Genomic DNA, 23,444 nt, shown 5'->3' on the forward strand with positions numbered 1-23,444 from the left:
GGCCTCCCTCTCCAGGCCCTTCCCCTCTGGTGCAGCCTTCGGTGCCTTCCGACAGCGAGGAGTTTGGCCAGGAGCCCGGTGTTTCTGGGATTGGCCAGGAGCCCGGTGTTTCTGGGATTGGCCAGGAGCCCGGTGCTTCTGGGATTGGCCAGGAGCCAGGTGCTTCTGGGATCAGCCAGGAGCCAGGTGTATCGGACTCTGACGAGGATACGTCTTGGCTGGATCCACGCCAGCGTCGGAAGGATAAGCGTGCGCAGCAGCGGACACGTCGTGCCAGATAGTTCAGCTGAGTCACTGGGCCACACCCCACTGGCTATATAAGCAAGGGGTGTGGCATGAGAAGTTTCGTGACGGACAATTTTTGTGCTGGATATTCTGTTGCAAGCATTCTGGCAAGTTATCTCTGTTTGCTGTGTCTTATCAGTAAAGGCTTGGCAGGCAGCTACGAAGTTGCTGCCAAGAAATGCATTTGTCTTTATCTGTGCCGAGCAGTTTTTCAGGCCTCGGCTGACTGGTTGGGGGTGTGGGTCGGACGGGGGACAGAACATAACGAGTAGGGAGTGATCTCATTCGAGGTACAAGATTCACTCCCACAAATTTTCAAGTTACGAATGGAATGGGCAGGCTCCATTCCATTCGTAACTCGAGGACTACCTGTATTTTAAAGCCGGAGCATACAAACAGATAAAAAGGCTGATGCAAAGACATAGGGAAATATGGCCTAAAAATGGTATCTAGTAAATATTTTCCCTCTTTGCTTAAGATATTGGTTTATATTAATGTACACTTTTTAGAGCCTTTCCCCACTACCATCTATTCACAGCACAAACACTCCCTGGCAGCATTTTGTTGTTATTATTCCTGAGCCCATGATGCTGTTTGTGGATGGGACAGACTAAAGTCATTTTTAGCTGTGCTGGTATTAATGTCTTTCCTCTTATTCTATTATTGCCCAAAGGTAGCTTCCAGGTATGTAAAATGTGTTAGACTTTGTCACCTATTAGCTGGGTGGGAAGTCAGTTGACTGCTGCGATTTGAAACAAAAGCTGTAGGATTGGCAGTGGGAAAGGGCAACTTCATGCTGGTATAGCTTTCTGCAACTCAAAGATGGGTGGATAGCTTGCTAACCTCCTGACCAACATTCCAACCACTTGAGCCACTGTGCTCCTGCCAATAAAATGATTGTAATTCTCTCTCTCTCTCTCTCTCTCTCTCTCTCTCTCTCTCTCTCTCTCTCTCTCTCTCTCTCTCTCTCTCTCTCTCTCACACACACACACACACACACACACACACACACACACACACTATCAGAATAGTTTGGCATGAAAGTGGCCACAAAATACTATGCAGTTTAACTGTTTGCATTCAGAAGTTCAGAGGAATAGAACTGATAACCCTTTCTTTTATTTCTTCAGTACATTCAGAAGATGCACTCTTCCTATTGGCCACCTGTTACTATCGCTCAGGAAAAGCTTACAAGGCATACAGACTCCTTAAAGGACACAGTTGTACCACCCCCCAGTGTAAATATTTGTTTGCCAAGTGCTGCATTGATCTTGGGAAGTAAGTTGTCCCTACATATGTTAGTTACCATTTCTTGGCTTTCCAGCTGTTGGGTTACACAGATTATGGAATACTGTACATTCATGTTGAGATGTAAGAGGAAAGTATAAATGTACTGAAAGTCTTGTAAAAGAAAAGGTGAAGAAACAGACATATACACATATTCTCTTACAACTAGTATGAAGCAATTTTAAAAAGTACAGCTTGCACCTCTAAAATACTGATTTAGGTGAGCTCTAAATGTTAAGTAGTGTATAGAGTGGTTCAGAAATTAAGGGGGAAAAAGATCAGTCAGAATAGAGCTGGAAGGGACCTTGGAGGTCTTCTAGTCCAACCCCCTGCTCAAGCAGGAGAACCTATACCATTTCAGACAGGTGGCTGTCCAGTCGTTTCTTAAAAACCTCCAGTGATGAAGCACCTACAACTTCTGAAGGCAAGCTGTTCCACTCGTTAATTGTTCTCACTGTTAGGAAGTTTCTCCATAATTCCAGTTTGCTTCTCTCCTTGAGTAGTTTCCATCCATTGTTTCTTGTCTTGCCTTCTGGTGCTTTGGAAAATAAGTTGACTCCCTCTTCTTTGTGGCAGCCCCTCAAATACTGGAATACTGCTATCATGTCACTTCTAGACCTTCTTTTCTCTAGACTGTCCATACCCAATTCCTGCAACTGTTCTTCATATGTTTTTGTCTCCAGGCCTTTAATCATCTTAGTTGCTCTTCTTTGCACTTTTTCCAAAGTGTCAACATCTTTTTTGTAATGTGACCAAAACTGGATGCAGTGTTCCAGGTGTGGTCTTACTAAGGCTTCATGTGATTTTGATTCTGTGCCTTTGTTTATACAACCAAGGATTGTATTAGCTTTTCTGGCTACTGCCTCACACTACTGGCTCATATTTAAGTGATTATCCACTAGGACTCCAAGGTCCCTCTCACAGTTACTGTTTTTGAGCCAGGTTTTGCCTAATCTGTACTTGTACCTTTGGTTTTTTCTGCCTAGGTGTAAAACCTTGGTTTTCTCCACAGTAAATTTCATGTTGTTGGATAGGGCCCATTGTTCAAGTCTGTCAAGATCTTTTTGGATCCTGAGCTTGTCTTCTGGGGTGTTGGCCATTCCTGCCAGCTTAGTGTCATCTGCAAATTTGATGAGTTCCCCTTCTATTCCATCATCTAAGTCATTTATGAAGATATTGAAGAGTACTGGGCCAAAGATGGAACCTTGTGGTACCCCACTGCTTACTTCCCTCCATGTAGATGTACTGTTAAGGACCACTCGTTGAATATGGTTTACCAGCCAGTTACAAATCCATCTGCTGGTGATGCTGTCTATCCCATATTTTTCTAGTTTACCAAGAATTAGGTTGTGGTCTACTTTGTCGAATGCCTTGCTGAAGTCTAAGTATACTATGTCCACAGCATTTCGCTGGTCTACTAATTTAGTCACTTTGTCAAAGAATGAAATAAGATTGGTTTGGCATGATCTGTTTTTAACAAACCTGTGCTGACTTCTAGTTATTACTTTATTTGTTTCTAGATGTTCACAGATCTGTTTTTTATTATCTTTTGCAGTATCTTCCCAGGTATTGATGTTAGGCTTATTGGTCTGTAGTTTCCTAGGTCTGTTTTTTTTTTTTTTTTACTTTTTTGAAGATAGGAACCACATCAGCTCTTTTCCAATCCTCTGGTAGTTCCCTGGTGCTCCAGGATTTTTTAAAGATATGGTACAATGGTTCTGAGATAACATCTGACAGCTCCTTCAGAACTCTGGGATGTATTCTGTGAGGTCCCTGTGATTTATATTCATCAAGATAAGACAGGTGTTCTCTAACCATTTTTTTGCTTATTTTAATTTTTATTTCTAGTCTGCCTTTTTCAATTAGGTTTTTGGTAGGTTGGACTACAGTTTCTTTTTGTGTGAAGACTGATGCAAAGAATGAGTTAAGCAGTTCTGTTTTCTCTCCTCTGTTACTTCCTTGCCAACTTCTCTCTTAAGTGGACCTACTGTTTCCTTGACATTTTTTTTGTTATTTATATGTTGAAAGAAACTTTGTTATTATCTTTGACTTTTGTTGCAAGTCTTTCTTCATTCTGAGCCTTTGCTTTCCTGACTTCATCTTTGCAGAGTCAGGCTGTCAGCTGATATTCTGCCTTAGTTATGCGTGTCCCTCTTTCCATTTTTTGTACTTGTCCTGTTTACTTTCAGTGTATCAGTGATATGTTTGTGCAACCATGCTGGTTTCTTCTTGGATTTCTTTTTCTTTTTCAGTGGTATTGTGTTGGACTGGGCTTTTATGATCATATTTTTTATAGTTTCCCACATTTCTTGAGTTGTTTTCCCCTTTAGGATTTTCATCCATGGAATTTTTCTTAGGCTCTCTCCGAGTTTGTTAAAATCAGCTATTTTAAAGTTTAAGACACTGGTTCGGTTATATTCTATTGCTTGTGTTTGCATTATATTGAATTCCAGTATGACATGGTCATTCTCACCCAAGGGTCCGGCAGTTTCAACTCCCTCTATCACTTCTTCTCTATTAGCAATAATTAGGTCCAGTATAGCTTTTCTTCTAGTTCCCTCCTCTACCTTTTGGATGACAAAGTTGTCAGCTAAGTTGTTTAAGAATCTGTTCGATCTTTAGGTGCTTTACAACAGGTGAGGTCACTCATGTAGTACCTGTTGATACCTCCCTGTGGACAAATGCTGTTTTAGTGCCTCAACTTCCTCCAAAGCATTGCATAGCCCTAATATTAAGCATATAAATAATAATAATAATAATAATAATAATAATAATAATAATAATAATAATAATAATATTATTATTATTATTATTATTATTATTATTATTATTATTATTATTATTATTATTATTATTAAGTTGGAAGGGACCTTGGAGGTCATCTAGTCCAACCCCCTGCTCAGGCAGGATACCCTATACCATTTCAGACAAATGGCTGTCCAGTCTCTTCTTAAAAACTTCCAGTGTTGGAGCATTCACCGCTTCTGGAGGCAGGTTGTTCCACTAATTAATTGTTCTAACTGTCAGGAAATTTCTCCTTAGTTCTAGGTTGCTTCTCTCTTTTGTTAGTTTCCATCCGTTGCTTCTTGTCCTGCCTTCAGGTGCTTTGGAGAATAGCTTGACTCCCTCTTCTATGTGGCAGCCCCTGAGATATTGGAACACTGCTTTAGCACAGAAGAGGTATAAGGATTGTGTTTTGATGTCTATTTATCAGCAAATTTCTGTCACTACTGACTGAGCTGTTTTATTGCCTTCTTGCAATAAATGTGTCATTAATAGAGAAATCCTTCTTGTTGCAGTTTAACAAGGAAAGCATAGAGAAGTTGCTCTCTGCAAGCTTCAATACAGGATAGACAGAATATTTATTTAAATGTAAAACAATAAACTCAACAAATGCATGAGAGAGGATTTGTTCCTTTTCTGTAAATAAGGAACTGCATCTGAGGATTCCATCTTATAAATAGGAAAGCTGATATTTAAACCTTTATCCACCTCATTTCTATTCCTCTCATTTTACTTTGCTCTACTGTTTATTTTTCTTAATTTCTATTTTATTATCTTTAATCAGATTTGCAGAAGGAGAACTGATTCTGTATGGTGGAGTGTTTAGCAAACAGAAAAGTCATGAGGATATTGTGACAGAGTTTGGAGATTCTGCATGCTTCACACTGTCCCTTCTGGGTCATGTGTACTGGTATGGCTTCTCTACTTTGGGGGATAAATTGTTGTTCCTCCACTATCCTCACCCAATATGTTGAACTCATCACTGGCATGTATGTTAGTGGATCTCATTGTTAGACAGTTTCTATCACTTGGTTTTCATTACAAAGTTAGAGAAATATCTTTATAGTAATCCCCACCTTCCTGAGATACAAAACTCTTTCAAAAATGTTTGGACAGTTTTACCAATGTCATTTTACTAAGACATTCTGTTAAAGTCACTTAGCTGACTGTCCTCGTGTTTGTTTATTTTTTAAGGAATATATAGTTTGCATAAAGTTTATCTAAGAAATGCAAGTTACTAAATAAAAATGTACAAATTTTCTATTTCTACTTAACCTTCCAACATCCAGCTAACCAAGTGCAAGAGAGAATTCTAAAGTTAATTATATAGTCTGTGGAAAATGGCTGAGAAAATGGCTCTTCTTGTTTTGCCACTGAACTGTTTTTCCTCTATGTTACCCGCCTTCTCTTTTTCATTAACAGTAAGACAGATCGGCTTGCCAAAGGATCTGAATGTTACCAAAAGACCCTTAGTTTAAATCCCTTCCTCTGGTCTCCTTTTGAATCATTATGTGAAATAGGTAGGTTTTTTTCAATTACTTTTCCAAATTTTTCATCATCTCAGTATTAATTATTCTGATTAGAAATGGGAGACAGAGAATGTCACCTCTCCTGTTATGAACTGGAAAAATTGCAAATGTTTATAAATATTTTTCTTTGAGATTTGTCTTACTTGAAAGCTAGGATTGAACAGAAATGGGACTAATTGTTTCCAATGCTTTCCTTCTTCTGTAGAGCTTATTCAATTTTTTTATTAATATGATCCATGCTGGCTTGTATAATTTTTAATTCTAGATGCCAAGCTGTCCCTTTCAAAGTTTATTTTCAGTACTGAAGATAGTCACAGGAGCTAAATGTTTTGTTGTCTTAGAATCTCATTGTATCCTGTTTCAGAGAGATGTAAATAACATATATGTAAAAAAAAAAGAAAGAACTATAATCTGGACATAAACACAACTGTAATATATTCTAAAAAACAGATGACAACATTTTAGAGACCAAGAACCCATTTTGTATGCTGCACTAAGAATAAGAGAAGGGGAGGAGGTGTGATCGTGGGCATGGGCTGGAAACAAAAGTAAAACCTTTTTTTTTAAATAACAGAGAAAACAGAGTGGGAAAAAAAAACAGGGCAAAGCCAAAAATAATAAGAAAGCAAAAAGCCTTTGAGTGTTAGGACAATTTACAGGAGCAAATTGCAGTTCAAAATGTTGTTGTAGAGCAGGCCTCCTGGCTCTCATATGAGCATAATGCTTTCCTGGTATTAGAATTTTACCAGAGTGATGAGCTTAAAAATCCAAATTCAGAGCTGTTTTGAACAAGTCTTCAACCCCCACTGATCACTTTCCAAGACCAACATTTTATAATTAAATGTGCAGCAACAGTTGAAGGCAACAAATTCAAAAGTTAAAGTGCCTTAGAAAGACTATAATTGTTTCTGTTTCATACATGTAAATTTATATGTGCTTTTTTTTTTTGCTTTGGAATTCAGACAAAGTTGTGTAACTGAACTCACTCACATTGTACTTCAGTAGAAGTAAATGCGATTCATAGCTGAATGTGAAGCAACCATATATTGTTTACAGGTAGTCCTCGACTTACGACCACAATTGAGCCCAAATTTCTGTTGCTAAGCAAGACAGTTAAGTGAGTTTTGCCCCATTTTACGACCTTTCTTGCCACAGTTTTTAAGTGAATCATTGCAGTTGTTAAGTTAGTAACACGGTTGTTAAGTGAATCTGGCTTCCCCATTGACTTTACTTGTCAGAAGGTCGGAAAAGGTGATCACATGACCCCAGGACACTGCAACCATCATAAATACATGCCAGTTGCCAAGCATCCAAATTTTGATCACGTGACTATGGGGATGCTGCAATGATCGTGTGAAAAAATCATCATAAGTTACTTCTTTAAGTGCTGTTGTAACTTCAAACAGTCACTAAATGAATGGTTGTAAGTCAAGGACTACCTGTATTGGTAAACTCCATTGCTAATATTATAAGGTTATGGGAGGAAAGGGAAATAGTAAAGGATCCTCCGTACTCCTTTTCTTGAAGGAACTCTCTTCCACCTTCTTGAGCTTGTGATGTTGAATTTTAACTATGTCAGAAACTTCACTTTTAGGCTTTCCCAGGCTATAAGGTAAGGTTGCAATGTTAATTTCATTAAATACACAGCAAGAGCTGTCACAGTACACCCATCTCCCGCCTCCAAATTGTCCACTATTACTAATCATTGTAGCTAAATGTCTTTGCTTGGAGCTAGTATATATATTCAGTACTTGATCCTAGCCATAGGATTACAATAAACTTCTACTACTAGAGGCATCATTTAAAGATTTCTGTTTGAAAAATGAAAAGCAAGTAGATGTGTGACTAGAATAGAACTTTTTAAAATAATGGCCTACTATTGAGTGAAGGGAATGGATCCAATTCATGTTTCCACAGATGGAAAGGACTCTTCAAGTAGCCTCTAATACTATATCCCTACTTATATGAATTTACAGTTTTTGGAACTACATAATTCTGGGTCCAACTCAAATGCTATAACTGTTGTTTAGTGCTTTTTTTTATAAACTAATCTGATAGCATGCCATAATGTTACTTATTATTATATCTGTATTCACTTGATGCTTACTATTGGGGACACATTAGTCCAAGCTACCTACAAAAGCATTTCTTTTGATTGGAATATACCTGTCCTGTTTGAGCATGCTGGAAAGCATGTTTTTTATTTCTTCTCAGTAAGAGTTTCGAGGTGGGAAATGTGAAGGCAGACCTTCTTGGTGGAAGCTCTGTTCCTTTGTGATATGCTACCCCAGAAATTCATATATCACCCATACTGCTCTCTATTCAGAAAGTTCCCAAAACTTTCTGAATAGAAATAGAGCCAGTATGGTCTAGTAGTTAAGGGATCAGGCTAGAAACCAGGAGAATGTGAGTTCTAGTCCTTAGGCATGAATGCCGACTGGGTGATTTTGGGCCAGTAATTCTATCATCCAACTCACCTCACAGGTGAGGGGAAAATAAGAGGAAGAAACGAGTATTAAGTATGTTTGCTGGCTTGAGTTATTTACATTATAAAAATAATAAAGGCAAGATAAAAAAATCCTTTAAAAAACCCCTTGGCTCTTCTGCAGGATATTTGAGGTACATGTTCTAGCTCAGGGCTTTTCAACCTTTTCACAGATTATACCACTTTTAGGACATGACAATATTCGAGTACCACCAGTGCTTAGCAAGGTGTCAAAAACTTGATGACTGAAAAAAAAGGGGCAGGATTTTGGGTTTTACTGGTTAGATTCATTTGTTGTTATAGAAATGGCTAGTTTATACTATTATGGAAAAGTAAAAGGTTGAGGTTCGATGTTAATGCTTCATTTTACTGCAACAGAGGAAGTCGGAAGTCAATGCCTTTTCTTTTACCCTTCTTCCCCTCACTTTTTCCCCCTTCTTTCTCCCCACTGTGTCCTACTATTTCCTTTTGTATTTTTGTATTTTATTCCATAATCTAATAAAATGTTACAAACCGTAAAAAAAAAAAGGGAAAAAGCACCGGTTTTAATTTCTTCGGTGGCGGTTCCTTTGCTCTCAGGCCACGTGGAGGACCCCCGGCAGTGCAGGCTGCCCAGAGCCCTGGGCAGTGGAGGGCAAGCACCCAGCTCAACCCAACCTTCCCCAAGCCCCCCCCCCCCCCGGCTGCGCTTACCTTCTCCTTGAGGCTGCTGCTGCTTGGCTCGCTCTCCTTGGCCAGGTTGCTCATGATGTGTGCGGGAGGGCAAAATGTGTGGGTCAGAGGGAGGCCCACTCCCTCTCCACGCGAGGAGACCCAGCTTTGTAACCAAAGCATCCTCAGTGATAGGATGGGAGACCACCTGGAGAGTCAGGAGGAGGGGACAAGGGGATGGCAAAAGGGCAGCAGGGCTGGTCGTGGCCATGTGCTATGGCAAGACTTCCCTCAGACCCTCCCTCCTCCTCATTGTAATTTCCTTCCTTCCTTCCTTCCTTCCTTCCTTCCTTCCTTCCTTCCTTCCTTCCTTCCTTCCTTCCTTCCTTCCTTCCTTCCCCCTTTTCTTCTTTTTCCTTCCCTCTTCCTTCTCCTTTCCTTTTTCTTCCTTCCCCTCTGTCCTTCTTTTTTCTTTCCTGTCCCTTCTTGGATGCTCAAATGCAAAAGGGGAAACATTTCTCGATGCCTCCTTGCCTTGTGATCAAATGCCACTTTTGCTAGTAGTTTGTGGCCACTTAACAGATTGAGAACAAACCAGGCTCAGTTTATCCCATGCTTGCATTTAGTGGGGGTGTGTGCACAGACAACAGTACAGCAAAACTGTCAAAATGGTGGCTGTGATAGTTGATCAGAGCTCCTCCATTTTTTATGTGCAACAGCTTTAGCGTTTAGGAACAGAAGTAGCTTAGTTCCTTTTCTATTAATACATAATCCTTAAAAGGGCTCTCTTGTAGGGACCCTACCTTGGTCTAATTCAGACTGGAAATATAGCAAAGGAAAATATTTTCCCCCACTCTGCTTTGTCCTGTTTTCCCCACTGGAAATGGCTGTTAGCAACACACAAGGAGGGGATACTTTCCTAAGAGCTCACAATTGAAGAATACCAATGTTAACTTGGATTGCCAACAAAGTTCTGTCTGTGACAAAACAGAACACAAAATTGCTTTCTCCTTCAAACTGGGGCATTTCCAACCAAGTTGCCTCTCCCTTCCTTCCTTCCTTCCTTCCTTCCTTCCTTCCTTCCTTCCTTCCTTCCTTCCTTCCTTCCTTCCTTCCTTCCTTCCTTCCTTCCTTCCTTCCTTCCTTCCTTCCTTCCTTTTTAAACTACCAGAGGCTGGCAGAGGTGGCAACAGGCAGGCAGCGGTGGGCAGAGGCTTCACATTTTGACCGCTCCCCCCGTCGTTGCCTCTGCGTGGCTCTCAGCTCACCTCTCCCAGACCTGCGCACGTGTTTGTGTGTTTGTGTGTGTGTGTGCGGGCGGGCGGGCGGGCGGGCGGGCGGGGGGGTGTTGTTGCAGCCCTGTGCCCTCAGGAGAGTCCTTCTGTGATGGCAGGCTGCAAACTAATGAAAGCTGTTTTCGCGCGCCCAGGGGGTAGGGCGGGGGCAGCTCTGCAGCTCCAGCTGTCTCTCCCTCAAGCTTGTGCGGCGCTGCTTAATTTTATTATAATTTAGCTTTTTCTTCATGTTATATTGCTGATAGCATATGATTTAAGCTATTGTTGGCTATATTATTTGTTAGCTAGCTATTATTTAAATGGGCAGAAAGCAAATCCTGCAAATAAATATATAAATACCACTCATCAGACATCAGAGATTGTGTTAAAAATGTGTCACCTGTGGTTGTATTGGATAGGTATGCCAAAAGTTAAGCAATCTGGTGCCCTCAAGAAGTTTTGCGTTGCAATTCTCATCTGCCAGAATGCATAAGAGTGGGGAGTTAATATGAATTATAGTCCAAAAAATCTGATGGGTGCAATATTGCCTACTCCTGTTTTAAACTATTGATTGTTAATAATGCTGTATAGGAATAAAATTCACATATATATTCTGTGCTATGGAGTTAAGTAAGATCAGTCTAAAACATTTCCTTTTTCTTTTTTTGTGTCTTCCCCTGCCCCCCAAATCCCTTTCATCTTCATTATAGGTGAGAAGCCAGACCCTGACCAAACATTCAAGTTAACTGCTGTACATAACTTCAGCAGCTGCTTGCCTAACACATGCACAACAGTGGTGTCTAATCGCAGCATAATTCACAGCCAGCCAGAAATAGTTCTTATGGAAACACCACAAGACACACTTGTATGTTTATACCAACCATATTTAATTACCACCAACTGTATAGTTTATACTGTACATGCTCTTTAGGAAAAATATGTACTGTTTTTAAGAAATAGTTTTCTATTTCAGGAATCAAACAGACTCAACCTGGAGTCCTCCAACTCTAAATATTCCTCCAACACAGATTCCTCCATCTCCTATATTGACTCATCTGTAATTTCACCAGATGCTATATCTCTTGGAACTGTCTTCTTAACAAAACAGGCTCAAAACAAACCAAAAACTGGTCGGAGTTTTCTGGGTGGACCAGCTGCTCTGAGTCCTTTAACACCAAGGTAAGGAATTTGAAAATTGTTCCTCCATTCTCTCCTAGGACGCATTGTTAGAAGAACAATAGAGACTTGGAGGACTGTATACTCCAATAAATATAGAGTGACATATGCTTTTATAATAGAGAACTTGCTTCATGAGATGCATAAATGCATGTGCAAGTATGTCAGGGGGCGTCCTAATAGTTTAGATCAGTGGCCTCCAACCTTTTGGGCAACAGGGACTGGTTCCCCGGAGAAAGGTTTTTCCACAGACCAGAGTGGGTATGGTTTCGTGTGCTGCCTGCATCCCGCAGATGGGGCTTCGCTTGTTTGGGTGGCCTGGTTTTGGTCCACGGACCAGGGGTTGGGGACCCCTGTTTTAGATTATGTAAGAGATTCAGTAGGTTTCTATGTGTGTAAAATTAAAATGTGCACAAGAATAGTATCCATTTACAATAGCACTAAATTGATTAAATGATGCTACATTTGATATGTACATCTCTTACTCAGAAAGGGTGATAAATGTATGGATCAAATTAAGACCTGAATGAATAGGAACAAATTTACTAATAAAATAACTTCCTCTTGGAGTTTCCTTTTGAGTCTTGGGAGCCGAAGCAGTAGAATATTTAGAGAGTTGTGAAATATATTTCAGTTCTTTCTAAACATTCTCATTTTAAAGTCGGTTTTGTTATGGTTATTGTTCTGCCTTCTGCATAGGAGAAACAGATCATTGTCTGCAAATAACCTTTATGAATGTGTTCATAGATTTGCTAATATGGGCTCTAGTACACAAAAATACATGCCACAATAGCAGTGTGACCGAATTCAAACTTACCCAGGTGTACCCCCCCTCCTCAAGTGTTCATTTGAGTTTGCCTAAACCTTTTAACTAAAACCTAATTTTGTGGATATATTTTAAACATTATAGCATATTCTAAGCCTTCAAATTTGTTTTCAAAACCAGAGCTGAATTGAACACATAGCCCATTCCTGATTCCCCCATGATTTCTTCATTTCAGCAACCTAATTTAGGTGGGAAAATATATTTGTTGTTGCTGTGGTTAAATGTGGAAATCAGAAACCCTTGCTGACCAGCTTCAGAATCACCCAGAGTCTACTTGTAGATTTTCCTCACAGTTAATTTACTTTTTATGAGTGTTTTGAAGATAAATGACAATTGAGCTATTAGTTTATCTGAGTTCTATTCTTAAACTGAAGGGCTGGTATAATTTTCATTTATTACATTTCATTTATTTAAAATGAGTTATGTTATATCCTTTTCATTTTTTTCTTCTGTTCAATTGTGTCTGATTCTCAGAGACTGCCTGGAAGAGTCTCTGCAGTTTTCTTGGCAAGGTTTTTCAGAAGTGGTTTGCCACTGCCTCTTTCCTAGGGCTGAGAGAAAGTGACTAGTCCAAGGTCATCCAGCTGGCTTTGCGCCTAAGGCAGGACTAGAAGTCATGGTCTCTTGGCTTCTAGCCTGATGCCTTAACCACTACACCAATCTGGCTCTCATCCTTTTCATTAGCATTGTTGTATTCCTACAAAGTATTCAATAGCCTGAAATGATTAATCCAAATATGGAAAATGTATGTTCCCCTTTTCATATTGACAAACAAAAAATAGAGCTAATTCCTATAACAGAATTGAGGGCTGACCCCCGAGTCCACCAGAAGGGAAAGGAACAATTGTGATGAGTCTAATTTTCAGGCACAAAAAGGGCAGAGACAAGACAAATATAATTACTATTTACAAACTAACCAGATAACCCTGCAGTTTTCCAACAACAGAGTGAACAGAGGGCGATGGGACTTTAAAACGACTATTATCTGATCTTTGAGTCAGCTGCTTCGCTGTGAGCATCCTTTGATAGACTTACTGCAGGTGAATTTTGCTGACCTTTAAGCAGTCTACAGTCCCTAGCATGCTTCTTAAAATTAAGCCTTTTCTGAGCTCCTTCTGAGTTCTCCCTGTACAGGTCTTTCACTCAGAGAAAGCTATCCCACTTCTGAATTGCTTTTCCCAAGAGGACTCTATCACTTTGAAACCTGAGTGTAGCAGTTCGAACCCAGTTAATTCTGGTGATGTTTTTCCTGCAAGGCCCATGAGAAAGAAGAGCTCCAATCAACAAACATTGTTCACTGCTGATGAAACTCTAGTGTTTAATCTAGCTTCTGCTAACTTGCAGCCCAACAAACTGCTGCCACAACTAGAGACTCCCAAGTGCAAAGACCCCAAAGGAAAAGACCACTCTCTGTCTTCTTTGAACTTAGATGGGCTTCCAACATTTGCCTATAGCATGGTTCCCCAATTGCATCCCCCAGAAAATGTCTGCAAATCCCTATGGGGGCTAGATGGAGATGTTAAAGTTCTGATTTGTAAAGGTGATGAACCCTTGCTTCACAATCTCCCACAGTCAAAAGCTTGGCTTCAATGCTCATGCCACCTCTGGGGCTATCTTTTCTGACACTGACGTTGTCCTCCCCAATTCTCAGTTTTTAATACCCCCTGCTGGGAAAGGGGCACTGGCCTGATTGTAATGATACTTGTTTCTAGTTTGTGTTTGAGTAGTGTTTGCATACTCTCACCTTGAGTGGGAGCTGGATGAAGGGTTTGGGGTGAGTGGTCCTCCCCCGAGTGGCCAGTGAGAGGGACCAGTTGGGAGAGAGGACAGTGTACTTGTTATGGCAGGGGGAGGTTAGAGAAGTGGGAGTCCTTGGCGCTGAGAGCTTCCGCTATAGCACTGTGGGGGCTCCCTCCCTCATTTACCCACCCCCCCGGGATGTTTGAGAGTATGAATGTGAGTGACTGGAGGGGGATGGCAGAGCCCTTGACTCTTCAAGGAAGGGGGTTGGGGGGAAGAGGGAATGTTTATCGCAGGGGACATAGGACAGGATCAGGTATCACAGTGGTGATGGGCAGGGGATGCTACGGGAGCCAGAGGGCAGGCTGTTACAGGGGAAGACGCCCCCGATGCTTAATATCTGTGGTGTTCCAGCCCCCTGAGCTCATCCCCAGTCTCTGGACAGTATACCCTCAGAGGCCCTGTGGTCCAGCTGCTGATGAATGCCAGGTCAGTCAATATTAAAGCTCCTCTTGTTCAAGATCTTTTTAAAGAGGAGAGAGCCAACCTGGCATGCATTACTGAGACCTGGCTGACCCCAGAAGTGGGGGTTCCCCTCTCAGAGATGTGTGCAGCCGGGTTTCAGGTTTGGCACCAGGCAAGACCCCAAGGCAGGGCAGTAGTTATCAGAGAGTCTTTATTGGCTTTCAGGGGCTTTCAAATCTCTGGTTGTGAGACCCTGTTCCTGAAGTTGGGCTGATGGGATCAGATCGGATTGTTGCTAGTATACCAGCCTCCCTGCTGTGTAGCAACCTCCCTGCCTGAGCTGCTGGAGGCCGTCTCGGGGCTGGCGGTGGAATTCCCCAGACTTATGGTTTTGGAGGACTTCAATCTGCCATCCCTGGGTGCAGCCTTGGAAGCAGCCCAGGAGTTCATGGCCACCATGGTGGCCATGGGCCTATCTCAGATTATAACTGGCCTGACTTGGGAGAGTGGTCACACGCCAGACTCGATTTTATTATTGGAGCAATGGCACCATGACCTGGTGGGGGTGTAAGATTATCCCCCTTGTCATGGTCAGATCGTGCTCAGGTGTCCATGAGGCTCTCATACGCTGCCTCACGTACAGGGAGGCTAGACCCATTCCGATGGTCCACCCCCGGCAACTGATGGACCCTGATGGGTTCCAGAGGGAACTCGGGGATATCCCGGAGGTGTTGCTGCATGGTCCTGCTGAAGCTGTGGTGGCAGCCTGGAATTTAAGGACAGCCACAGCTTTGGACAGGATTGCACCCATGTGGTCTCTCTTGACTCATTGCTCCTGACCCTCCTAATGGTTTACGGAGGAGCTACGGTTTCTGAAAAGGGCCAGGAGATGCGTAGAGTGCCACTGGAGGAAGACAAGGGATGACTCTGACTAGACATGACTTAGAGACGCTATTAAGGCCTACCTTGTGGCAGTAAGAGTGGCGAAACAGCAGTATTTCTCCGCTCTTATTGTGTCCTCAGAGTGCCACCCAGAGGCCCTGTTTCAGGTCACCCGTTCCCTCCTATGTTAGGGGGGCTCAGGCGATCTTTTGCAGGTCCGGGCAGTGGAGTTTGTTCAGCACGTGATGGACAAAGTCGCTCGGATTCGTTCCCAGTTGGACCCCATGCATGGAGAAAGCCCGTGTGAGATGCCCGAGGAGAGGTCTTGCCCTGTTATCTGGGAACGATTTGATCCGGTTGGCCCTGATGAAGTGGACAGGGCCCTTGATGCTGTCAGTGCCAGCACCTGTCAGTTAGATCCTTGTCCCTCCTGGATGGTGAAAGCCTCCAGGATGGTGACTAGCAGGTGGGTCCAGACAGTGATTAATACATCATTAGAGGAAGGGACCGATGCTTTTAAGCAAGCCCTGGTTTGCCCTTTCCTTAAAAAACCATCACTGGATCCCACCTGCCTGGACAATTTTTGTCTAGTTTCCAACCTCCCATTCTTAGGGAAGGTTGTAGAAAAGGTGGTGGCCTGGCAGCTGCAGAGGGTCCTGGATGAAATGGATTATGTGGACCCCTTTCAGTCAGGATTCAGGCCTGGTTATGGACAGAGACGGCATTGGTCACGCTTGTCGATGATCTCTGGTGAGAGCGAGATGTCAGGGTAGTGCTCTCCTTGACCTCTCAGCAGCTTTCGATACCATTGACCATGGTGTCCTTTAGGGCTGGCTGCAGGGGCTGGGGCTGGGTGGCACAGTTCTGCGCTGGTTCAGCTCCTTTCTCTGTGGCAGGTCCCAATCGGTATTGATAGGGAGTGAGAGGTCCAGCCCTCAGCCGCTATTTTTTTTGTAATATATTTTATTGATTTTTTTAAACATAAATCACTTAATAATTGGTGAACAGTGTGTTGTCTGGGTTTACATTTGTAAAACAATCACTAACAATTGGTTTCTATAATCCATAATCCACATAATGGTTTTAGTTGATTTCCTCTTTTCCCCAAAATATCCTCTTTTGCAAACATTGAGTTAATACAATTCTTATTATTTTGATAGATAACAATTAAATATATAATTTTTCCCAATATTCCTAAAAATAATAATCACATCAATATAATATTTCTTTTCTATCCAATCATTCTGGTTGCCTTATCATAGATCCTGTTACAGTCCTTATTTAAATTTGTTTCTCCCACAAAATTCTAAGTATTCTTACTGGTTAAGATTTTCTCAAAAATTAATAACATTTAAAAATGTAAGTCTATTTTTTCCATATGAACCATCTCAGCACTTACATTTCTTAAGGAATAGATAAAACAGTAAAAAAAGAGAAAGGAGAGCAAGAGTAAAGAAACATAAAAAATAACATACTACTTAAAATATATATCCCTCCTAAGCTAATATATATTTGTTTCCAAGATTTCTTATTCTTTTTAACCATAATTAAAAATATATTTAATCTTTAAATATTCCATTTAAAACATCTAGTCATCTAGTCCTTTAACTCTTCTTCAAAACATTTTTTTCCATTATAATTTTCTTAAATTCAATCACATTTAAAAATCTAAAACATTTCCTTTATCTAAGCCATTTCAACTTTTTTATATTACTCATATCAAGAAATAGAATAAAAAAGGGAAAAAACATACTATATTATTTAGGAAATTCATCCCTCTTAGAATGACATATATATTCCAAATCTTTTCTATTTCTTTAACCATATTCAAACAAATGTTTCTTTTTTTAAGTATTCTCTCTGGTAGGTCCCATCATCTATTTTCTTGATTTCCACTTTGGTCTTTTTCCTTTGCCCAGTATCTTTCTTAATTAATGTATTTTGCTGAGTCAAAAGGTTTTTCCATATGTTCATTAATGTTACTGTAGATATAAAAAGTAAATCAGATGAAGTGTCTTTGTACGGGGCTTCTGCCTTTCCATGTTTATGAAAATCTTTTTCTTTCTCTCCGCTTCTCTTATCATTTCCTTTCTCTCCGATGTTCCTGACATCTCTACAGTCCATTTTATCTAGTCTGTTTTCTTGTCCTCTGATTTATCATGTCTCTTCTACATGATGGCCAAGAATTTGAATTTTCCTCTTCTTTTCTTTTTTCTGCAAATAGCTTTAGAGTCCTGATTAAATAGATATTTGTAATCCAAATAGTTCAAAAAAGATTTTTTTCTGAAATTTATAATTCTCTCTTTGTCTACAGCCCAGATTATTATCTCCCCCCCCCCACACACACACAGCTGTTCTTTGTTGTTAAAGCTTTGAAGGTCATAAACACAGATCAGCTTTTCCCAGGTTTTGTCAAGTCTTATATTAAAGTCATAGCTGTCATAGTCTTCATCCACCACTAGGTGTCAGCATCTATTTGTTTTTCAATTTCCAAAATGAACAGTTATCTTTAGAATGAGAGTCTTAACCATTCAACAATTTTAGATTTATCCAGATTTAAGTTTTAAGTTTCAGGTTTTATATTTATTTCACTTCCATATATTTTGATCCTCCATAAAAAGATTAATTCGCCGCTTCCGTTAGTATAAGGGTGGGGCGGAAATCCCCCTCCTTCCCTTTCGGAGGTATTTTGCTTCTTGGGGATCTTTTCCAGGAAATTAAATATAAAAGAGAAAAGAGAAGATCATATTCCTCACCCAGTTTCAAGCATGCTGTTCACAGTTGTGCTGGTTAGTACTTTTGGACTTCAGTTGCAAGTAGCTTGGGCTGGTCGATGAAGTACGGCCAGCCTTTCTCCTGTCAGGTTAGAAGGCTTTCCCCAAGTCGAACAGAACGACCGCTGTCGTTCCAGAATCACTGGGGCATCCTTCTTTCTTCGCCGCCTCTCCGGGGCGACTTAGACCCATTTAGGGTCCCCTGGCAGGGCAAAATTAGCCGTGGGGGTGCGGAGAATCTGCAAGCCCACGGCCAGTTGCTACCGCGCAAAACTGGAAGTCCCCTCAGCCACTATTCTGTGGTGTACCCCAGGGCTCGGTACTTTCTCCACTCCTTTTCAACACCTATATGAAACTGCTGGGTAAAATCATCCATCACCACGGTTGAGGTATATATGGTATGCTGATGACACCCAACTCTATATTTCCACTGTTGGTGACCCAAGTGATGCTGTGGCTGCCCTTTCGCAGTGCCTGGAGGCTATGGGGGCCTGGATGGGGGACAACAGGTATCGACTGTAACCTGGTAAGACCGAATGGTTTTGGGCTCGTGGGACTCTGGGATCCAAGACTTTGTCATCTTTGACTCTGGATGGGGTGGCACTACCCCAGAAAGGCCCAGTCCGCAACTAGGGGGTTCTTCTGGACTCGTGACTCCTGTTCGAGAAACAGGTGGCAGTCACAGCTAGGAGAGCCTTTGCACAATTTCATGTTGTGTGCCAGTTGCAGCCTTTCCTGGACTCAGTCGTTCAGTCCCTGGTCATCTCATGAGTGGAGTGCTGTAATGAGCTCTACATTGAAGAGAATTTGGAAGCTACATCTGGTGCAGAGTGCGGCAGCACAGGTAGTTTTGGGGCCCCCAAGAATGGCCCCTGTGACACCACTGCTCTGCGAGCTGCACAAGTTACCAGTCTGCTTCCGGGTGCAATTCAAGGTGTTGGTGATCACCTTTAAAGCCCTTCATGGCATGGGTCCAGGTTACTTGAGGGACCGTCTCAACCCATTGGGATTGGCCCATACCACTCGTGCTGGCAGAGAAGGCATGCTGCGGGTCCCGTCAGCCTGATTATGTCAAGCTACGAACCCTATGGTCTTTAGGACCGCTACATGCTTCTAACTTGCCAACAGTGCGGGAGGGAGAGGGGAGAATTTTGAATCCACAGGTGTCCTTATCAGTGTGAGAGCCGGAGCTGTTAAAGAATTGTTTTGGCGAACTAAAGTTTCTTCTCATAATAATTACTGAACGATGTATTGGACAATGTGACCTGAACCTGTCAGAGAGGGGAGGGAAAGTTCCATTCCTTTAATTAACTGCTTCCTGCCATTTCCTCAGAGCTAGCTTTCTTTTGACCCTGCCGGTTTGTATCTGCTCAATAAAGTATACATTAGAGAATGCAATGGCTCTGGTGTTTTGCTTTGGTTGGGCTTTTCCAGCGGAGGTTGACAGATTATTCTGGATGGCGGGGTCCAGGAGGAGGACTTTCTCTGCTGTTGCTCCTGCCCTCTGGAACATCTTGCCCCCTGATGTGAGGTTGGCCCCAACCCTCCTATCTTTTTGTAAGTGCCTAAAGACATGGTTGTGCCAGTTGGCTTGGGGCTCCAGTGGGGGATCAGCACAATGGAGGTGGTTGATTGAGTAATAACAGATCCCACCTCCCCCCCCACTCCGCCCCTGCCCTCCCCCACGTGTTTTTGGTTTTAATATTTTTCTTTAACTTTTTATGTTACTGTAAGCCACCCACAGTTACCCTACGGCAGACATGTCAAACTCGCGACGTCATGTGACGTCGCGCAACGTATCGGGCTGGTTTTGCCATTGCCGGCAATGGGGTGGGCGCGGCTTCCAGATGACGTGTCCGGCCCGCGGGCCAGCAGTTTAACACCCCTGCCCTATGGTAAGATGGGCAGCCAATAAATGTTTATAAATAAATAATAAATAAATAAATAATTGAACATAGTATCTGTTACATTTTTAAACTTGCATACATTATATAACTTGAAGTTTGTAATTTTTTTGTCTTAAAAGAAAGTTTCTGCACAGTGTAAATATTAGCCTTAGGCCTGCAAATTACCCTTATTTTCAAAAATGCCCTCTTTTCCTGCCTCCTCTTTCTTTAGGGACGTATATATTTTGAAATGCTCTTGTATGTTTCCTCAGCTTTGGAATGTTGCCATTAGAAACCCCTAGCCCCGGAGATGGATCTTATTTACAAAACTGCACAAACTCTTCTTCTATAATTGATGTGCCACCTCCAGGAGCCACTTCCAAGAAGGTATCTTTCACTGAAGAATGTGCATATGAGATTAAACTCAAGAAAATGTAAAATTATGGGTAATTGTTCCTTACAAGAAAAACATGTCAAAGCCACTTCACAATATTTAGTTTCTGTGTATTTCCCCTCCATTGCTTTCCCAGTAAAATATAATAGCAAAGAGGAAAATAGATGCAGACACCTTATATAGATAATCTGCAAATATTTTTAATGTACCATTTTTCCAAGATGTAGAAACTGGAATTTTATTTTTAAATTACATTAAGATGCTTATCTTTAGAAATGGTAGAACCTTTGCAAACCTTTCTCTTTACACTGCTTTTTTTAATGCTAGCTCATAAAAGGAATGAAATTCAGAGCAACTATTCAAAACCTGGTAGAGAAAACCACTTACTGCATGATAGAATCAATGTGAAAACCGAAGCTCTTTCATCTAGTCCTTATTCATTGTCCCTGCTTCATAAAATGGGTCCTTCTACCTTATATAAACTGGTGAAGTTAATAACAGCTGAAATCAGCTTCACTGTGGTTTCACAGCTGTAAAGATGGCTTCTATAGGTTTAAGACAGTCAGCAAGTACAGGTAGTCCTCAACTTACGACCACAATTGAGCCCAACATTTCTGTTGCTAAGCAAGCCATTTGTTAAGTGAATTTTGCCCCATTTTACAACCTTTCTTGCCACAGTTGTTAAGTGAATCGCTGCAGTTGTTAAGTTAGCAATACGGTTGTTAAGTGAATCTGGCTTCCCCATTGACTTTGCTTGTCAGAAGGTGATCATGTGACCCCGGGACACTGCAACTGTCATAAATATGGACCACTTGTCAAGCATCCAAATGTAAATCACATGACCATGGGGATACTGCAATGGTCATAAGTGTGAAAAATGGCCATAAGTCATTTTTTCAGTCTGTTGTAACTTTGAACGGTCACTAAACAAACTGTTGTAAGTCGAGAACTACCAGTAACACTTCTTCTAATAAAATAGATTAAGTGAAAACAGATTATTCTGTTTAGAAGTTTGTAATCCATCATACAGTTATTCCCTAAGGATTCTTACTGAAACTGACAATATGCAGGATGGTGCCTGCTTGCCCTATTCTTGTGAGTGCACTGCAGAATTCAGTTCTGTCACTGCTGTGCCAACTTATGGGCCTATTAGAAGAAAGTAACATGTCTAACAGTGTGATGTTTGCCAAAACCAATGGGTTATTTTATGGCATTATCTATGCCATAAAATACTTGCCATTTTATACTTAACTTTCTTCTCGCTAGGTAACATAGTGAATTAACAAAATAAATATATTTAGCAGGTTGTCCCCCATTCCTGCCAATAAAAGTCATGAGTATAAATCACAATCTGCAATTGCTACAAATATAATGCACAATTAACATTATCCTTTATTTTTGCATAGACTGTCACCAGAATAAATCAAGCTGTAACAAAGACGGTCTTCTCACAAAGTGGCAATAGCTGGGAAGTAACACCAATCCTTGTTGCCCAGACCCAAAGTTCAGGCCCACAGACAAGGTATGCAATGCTTTCCTGGCCTAGTGTATAATTTTCCTTCCTGTTTCCAGATGTATGTTTTCCTTCCTAGACTGCTTCTGCTGTTGTCATGTTTCTGGTTGAGAAACATAGTTGAAACCCTAACACCATAAATTATGTTAAGAAGTTTGATTTCTCTTTCCAGTACAACTCCTCAGGTATTGAGCCCAACTATTGCTGCTCCCCCTATTGTGCTGCCTCGAAGAAGTTCACGTTTGTTCTCCAGTGATAGCTCTACAACCAAGGTAAATCGGAATTGTGTGCGTTATATAGCTGATTTTTGGATGCACTGAGCTCTTATCCATTAATCTTTTTCAGGAAATTCAGAGCCTGAATGAGCAGCAGCATAAATATTTAATGGGATTACAAATGTAATTAAAACAGGACTAACACCTTCATAATGGTGTCAACCTTTTCTGAGCAGAATTTATTTCAAGTATGCTCCAGGCCACGGGTGTCAAACTCGCCGCGTCATGTGACGTGTCCGACTTTTTTTGCATTGCCGGAGCTGGGGTGGGCGTGGCATCTGTATGATGCAACCGGCCCGCAGGCCAGCAGTTTGACACCCCTGCTCTAGGCCAGTAATTCTCAATCTCAGCAATCCTCAATCTTCCCTGACTGAGGAATTATGGGAGTTGAAGTCCACACATCTTAAAGTTGCTGAGATTGAGAAGCATGCTTAGGCTGTGAAAACCTACGTCACAAAATTAATACAGGTAGTCCTGAACTTAGGACCACAAATGAGCCCAAAATTTCTGTTGCTAAGATAGTTGTTAAGTGAATTTTGCCCCATTTTATGACCTTTCTTGCCACAGTTGTAAAGTGAATCACTGCAGTTTAGTAACATGGTTGTTAAGTGAATCTGGCTTCCCTATTGACTGCTGGTCAGAAGGTTGCAAAAGGTGATCACATGACCCTGGGACACAACTGTCATAAATATGAGTCAGTTGCCAAGCATCTGAATTTTGATCATGTGACCATGGGGATGCTGCAATGGTTGTGTGAAAAACGGTCATAAGTCACTTTTTCAGTGCTGTTGTAACTTTGAACTGTCACTAAATGAACTTTTGTAAGATGCAGACTACCTGTAGTCCTTGTTTTTGCTGTAAAACAAATCACTATTTTTACCCCATTACAAACATTTCGTATGATAGTGTTACAGATTATGCTTCACTTCACATGTAGATAAGTGCTCTAAAAAAAATACATTTGCACATGTTTTAGACATATTTTAATTAACAATATTTAAGAGCTACAGTCCTTTCAAAGCATCTTTCATATTGAAATCACCAGTAAAAATAATGTCAAAAACCATTAAATCCACAATGAAGTGTAGCAAAGCTATAGTTGCAAACATTCTGAAGATACTTTTTCCAGTACCATTATGCCCCTCTGCTTTTGAGCCATCCACCTCCCTCACTTCAATGTAACCACTTAGTGCATACTAAATGATAATTGCTGGTGTA

The 23,444-nt window shown here is 41.3% G+C and overlaps 1 protein-coding gene across 1 annotated transcript in view; it reads left to right on the forward strand.

The window, feature by feature from the left end:
• Positions 1–23,444, forward strand: part of LOC107294047 (cell division cycle protein 27 homolog) — a gene marked incomplete in the record, with an annotated part of 101,938 nt that overhangs the window by 29,367 nt on the left and 49,127 nt on the right. Inside the window, 8 exon segments of the mRNA XM_015823253.1 lie at positions 1,416–1,563; positions 5,141–5,266; positions 5,779–5,876; positions 11,006–11,160; positions 11,269–11,474; positions 20,317–20,431; positions 21,845–21,960; positions 22,124–22,223. Of these exon segments, the coding sequence (XP_015678739.1) occupies positions 1,416–1,563; positions 5,141–5,266; positions 5,779–5,876; positions 11,006–11,160; positions 11,269–11,474; positions 20,317–20,431; positions 21,845–21,960; positions 22,124–22,223 (1,064 nt within the window).

The sequence above is a fragment of the Protobothrops mucrosquamatus genome, unplaced genomic scaffold, assembly GCF_001527695.2.
Source record: "Protobothrops mucrosquamatus isolate PMUCROS unplaced genomic scaffold, P.Mucros_1.0 scaffold1814, whole genome shotgun sequence".
Classification (NCBI taxonomy): Eukaryota; Metazoa; Chordata; class Lepidosauria; order Squamata; family Viperidae; genus Protobothrops; species Protobothrops mucrosquamatus.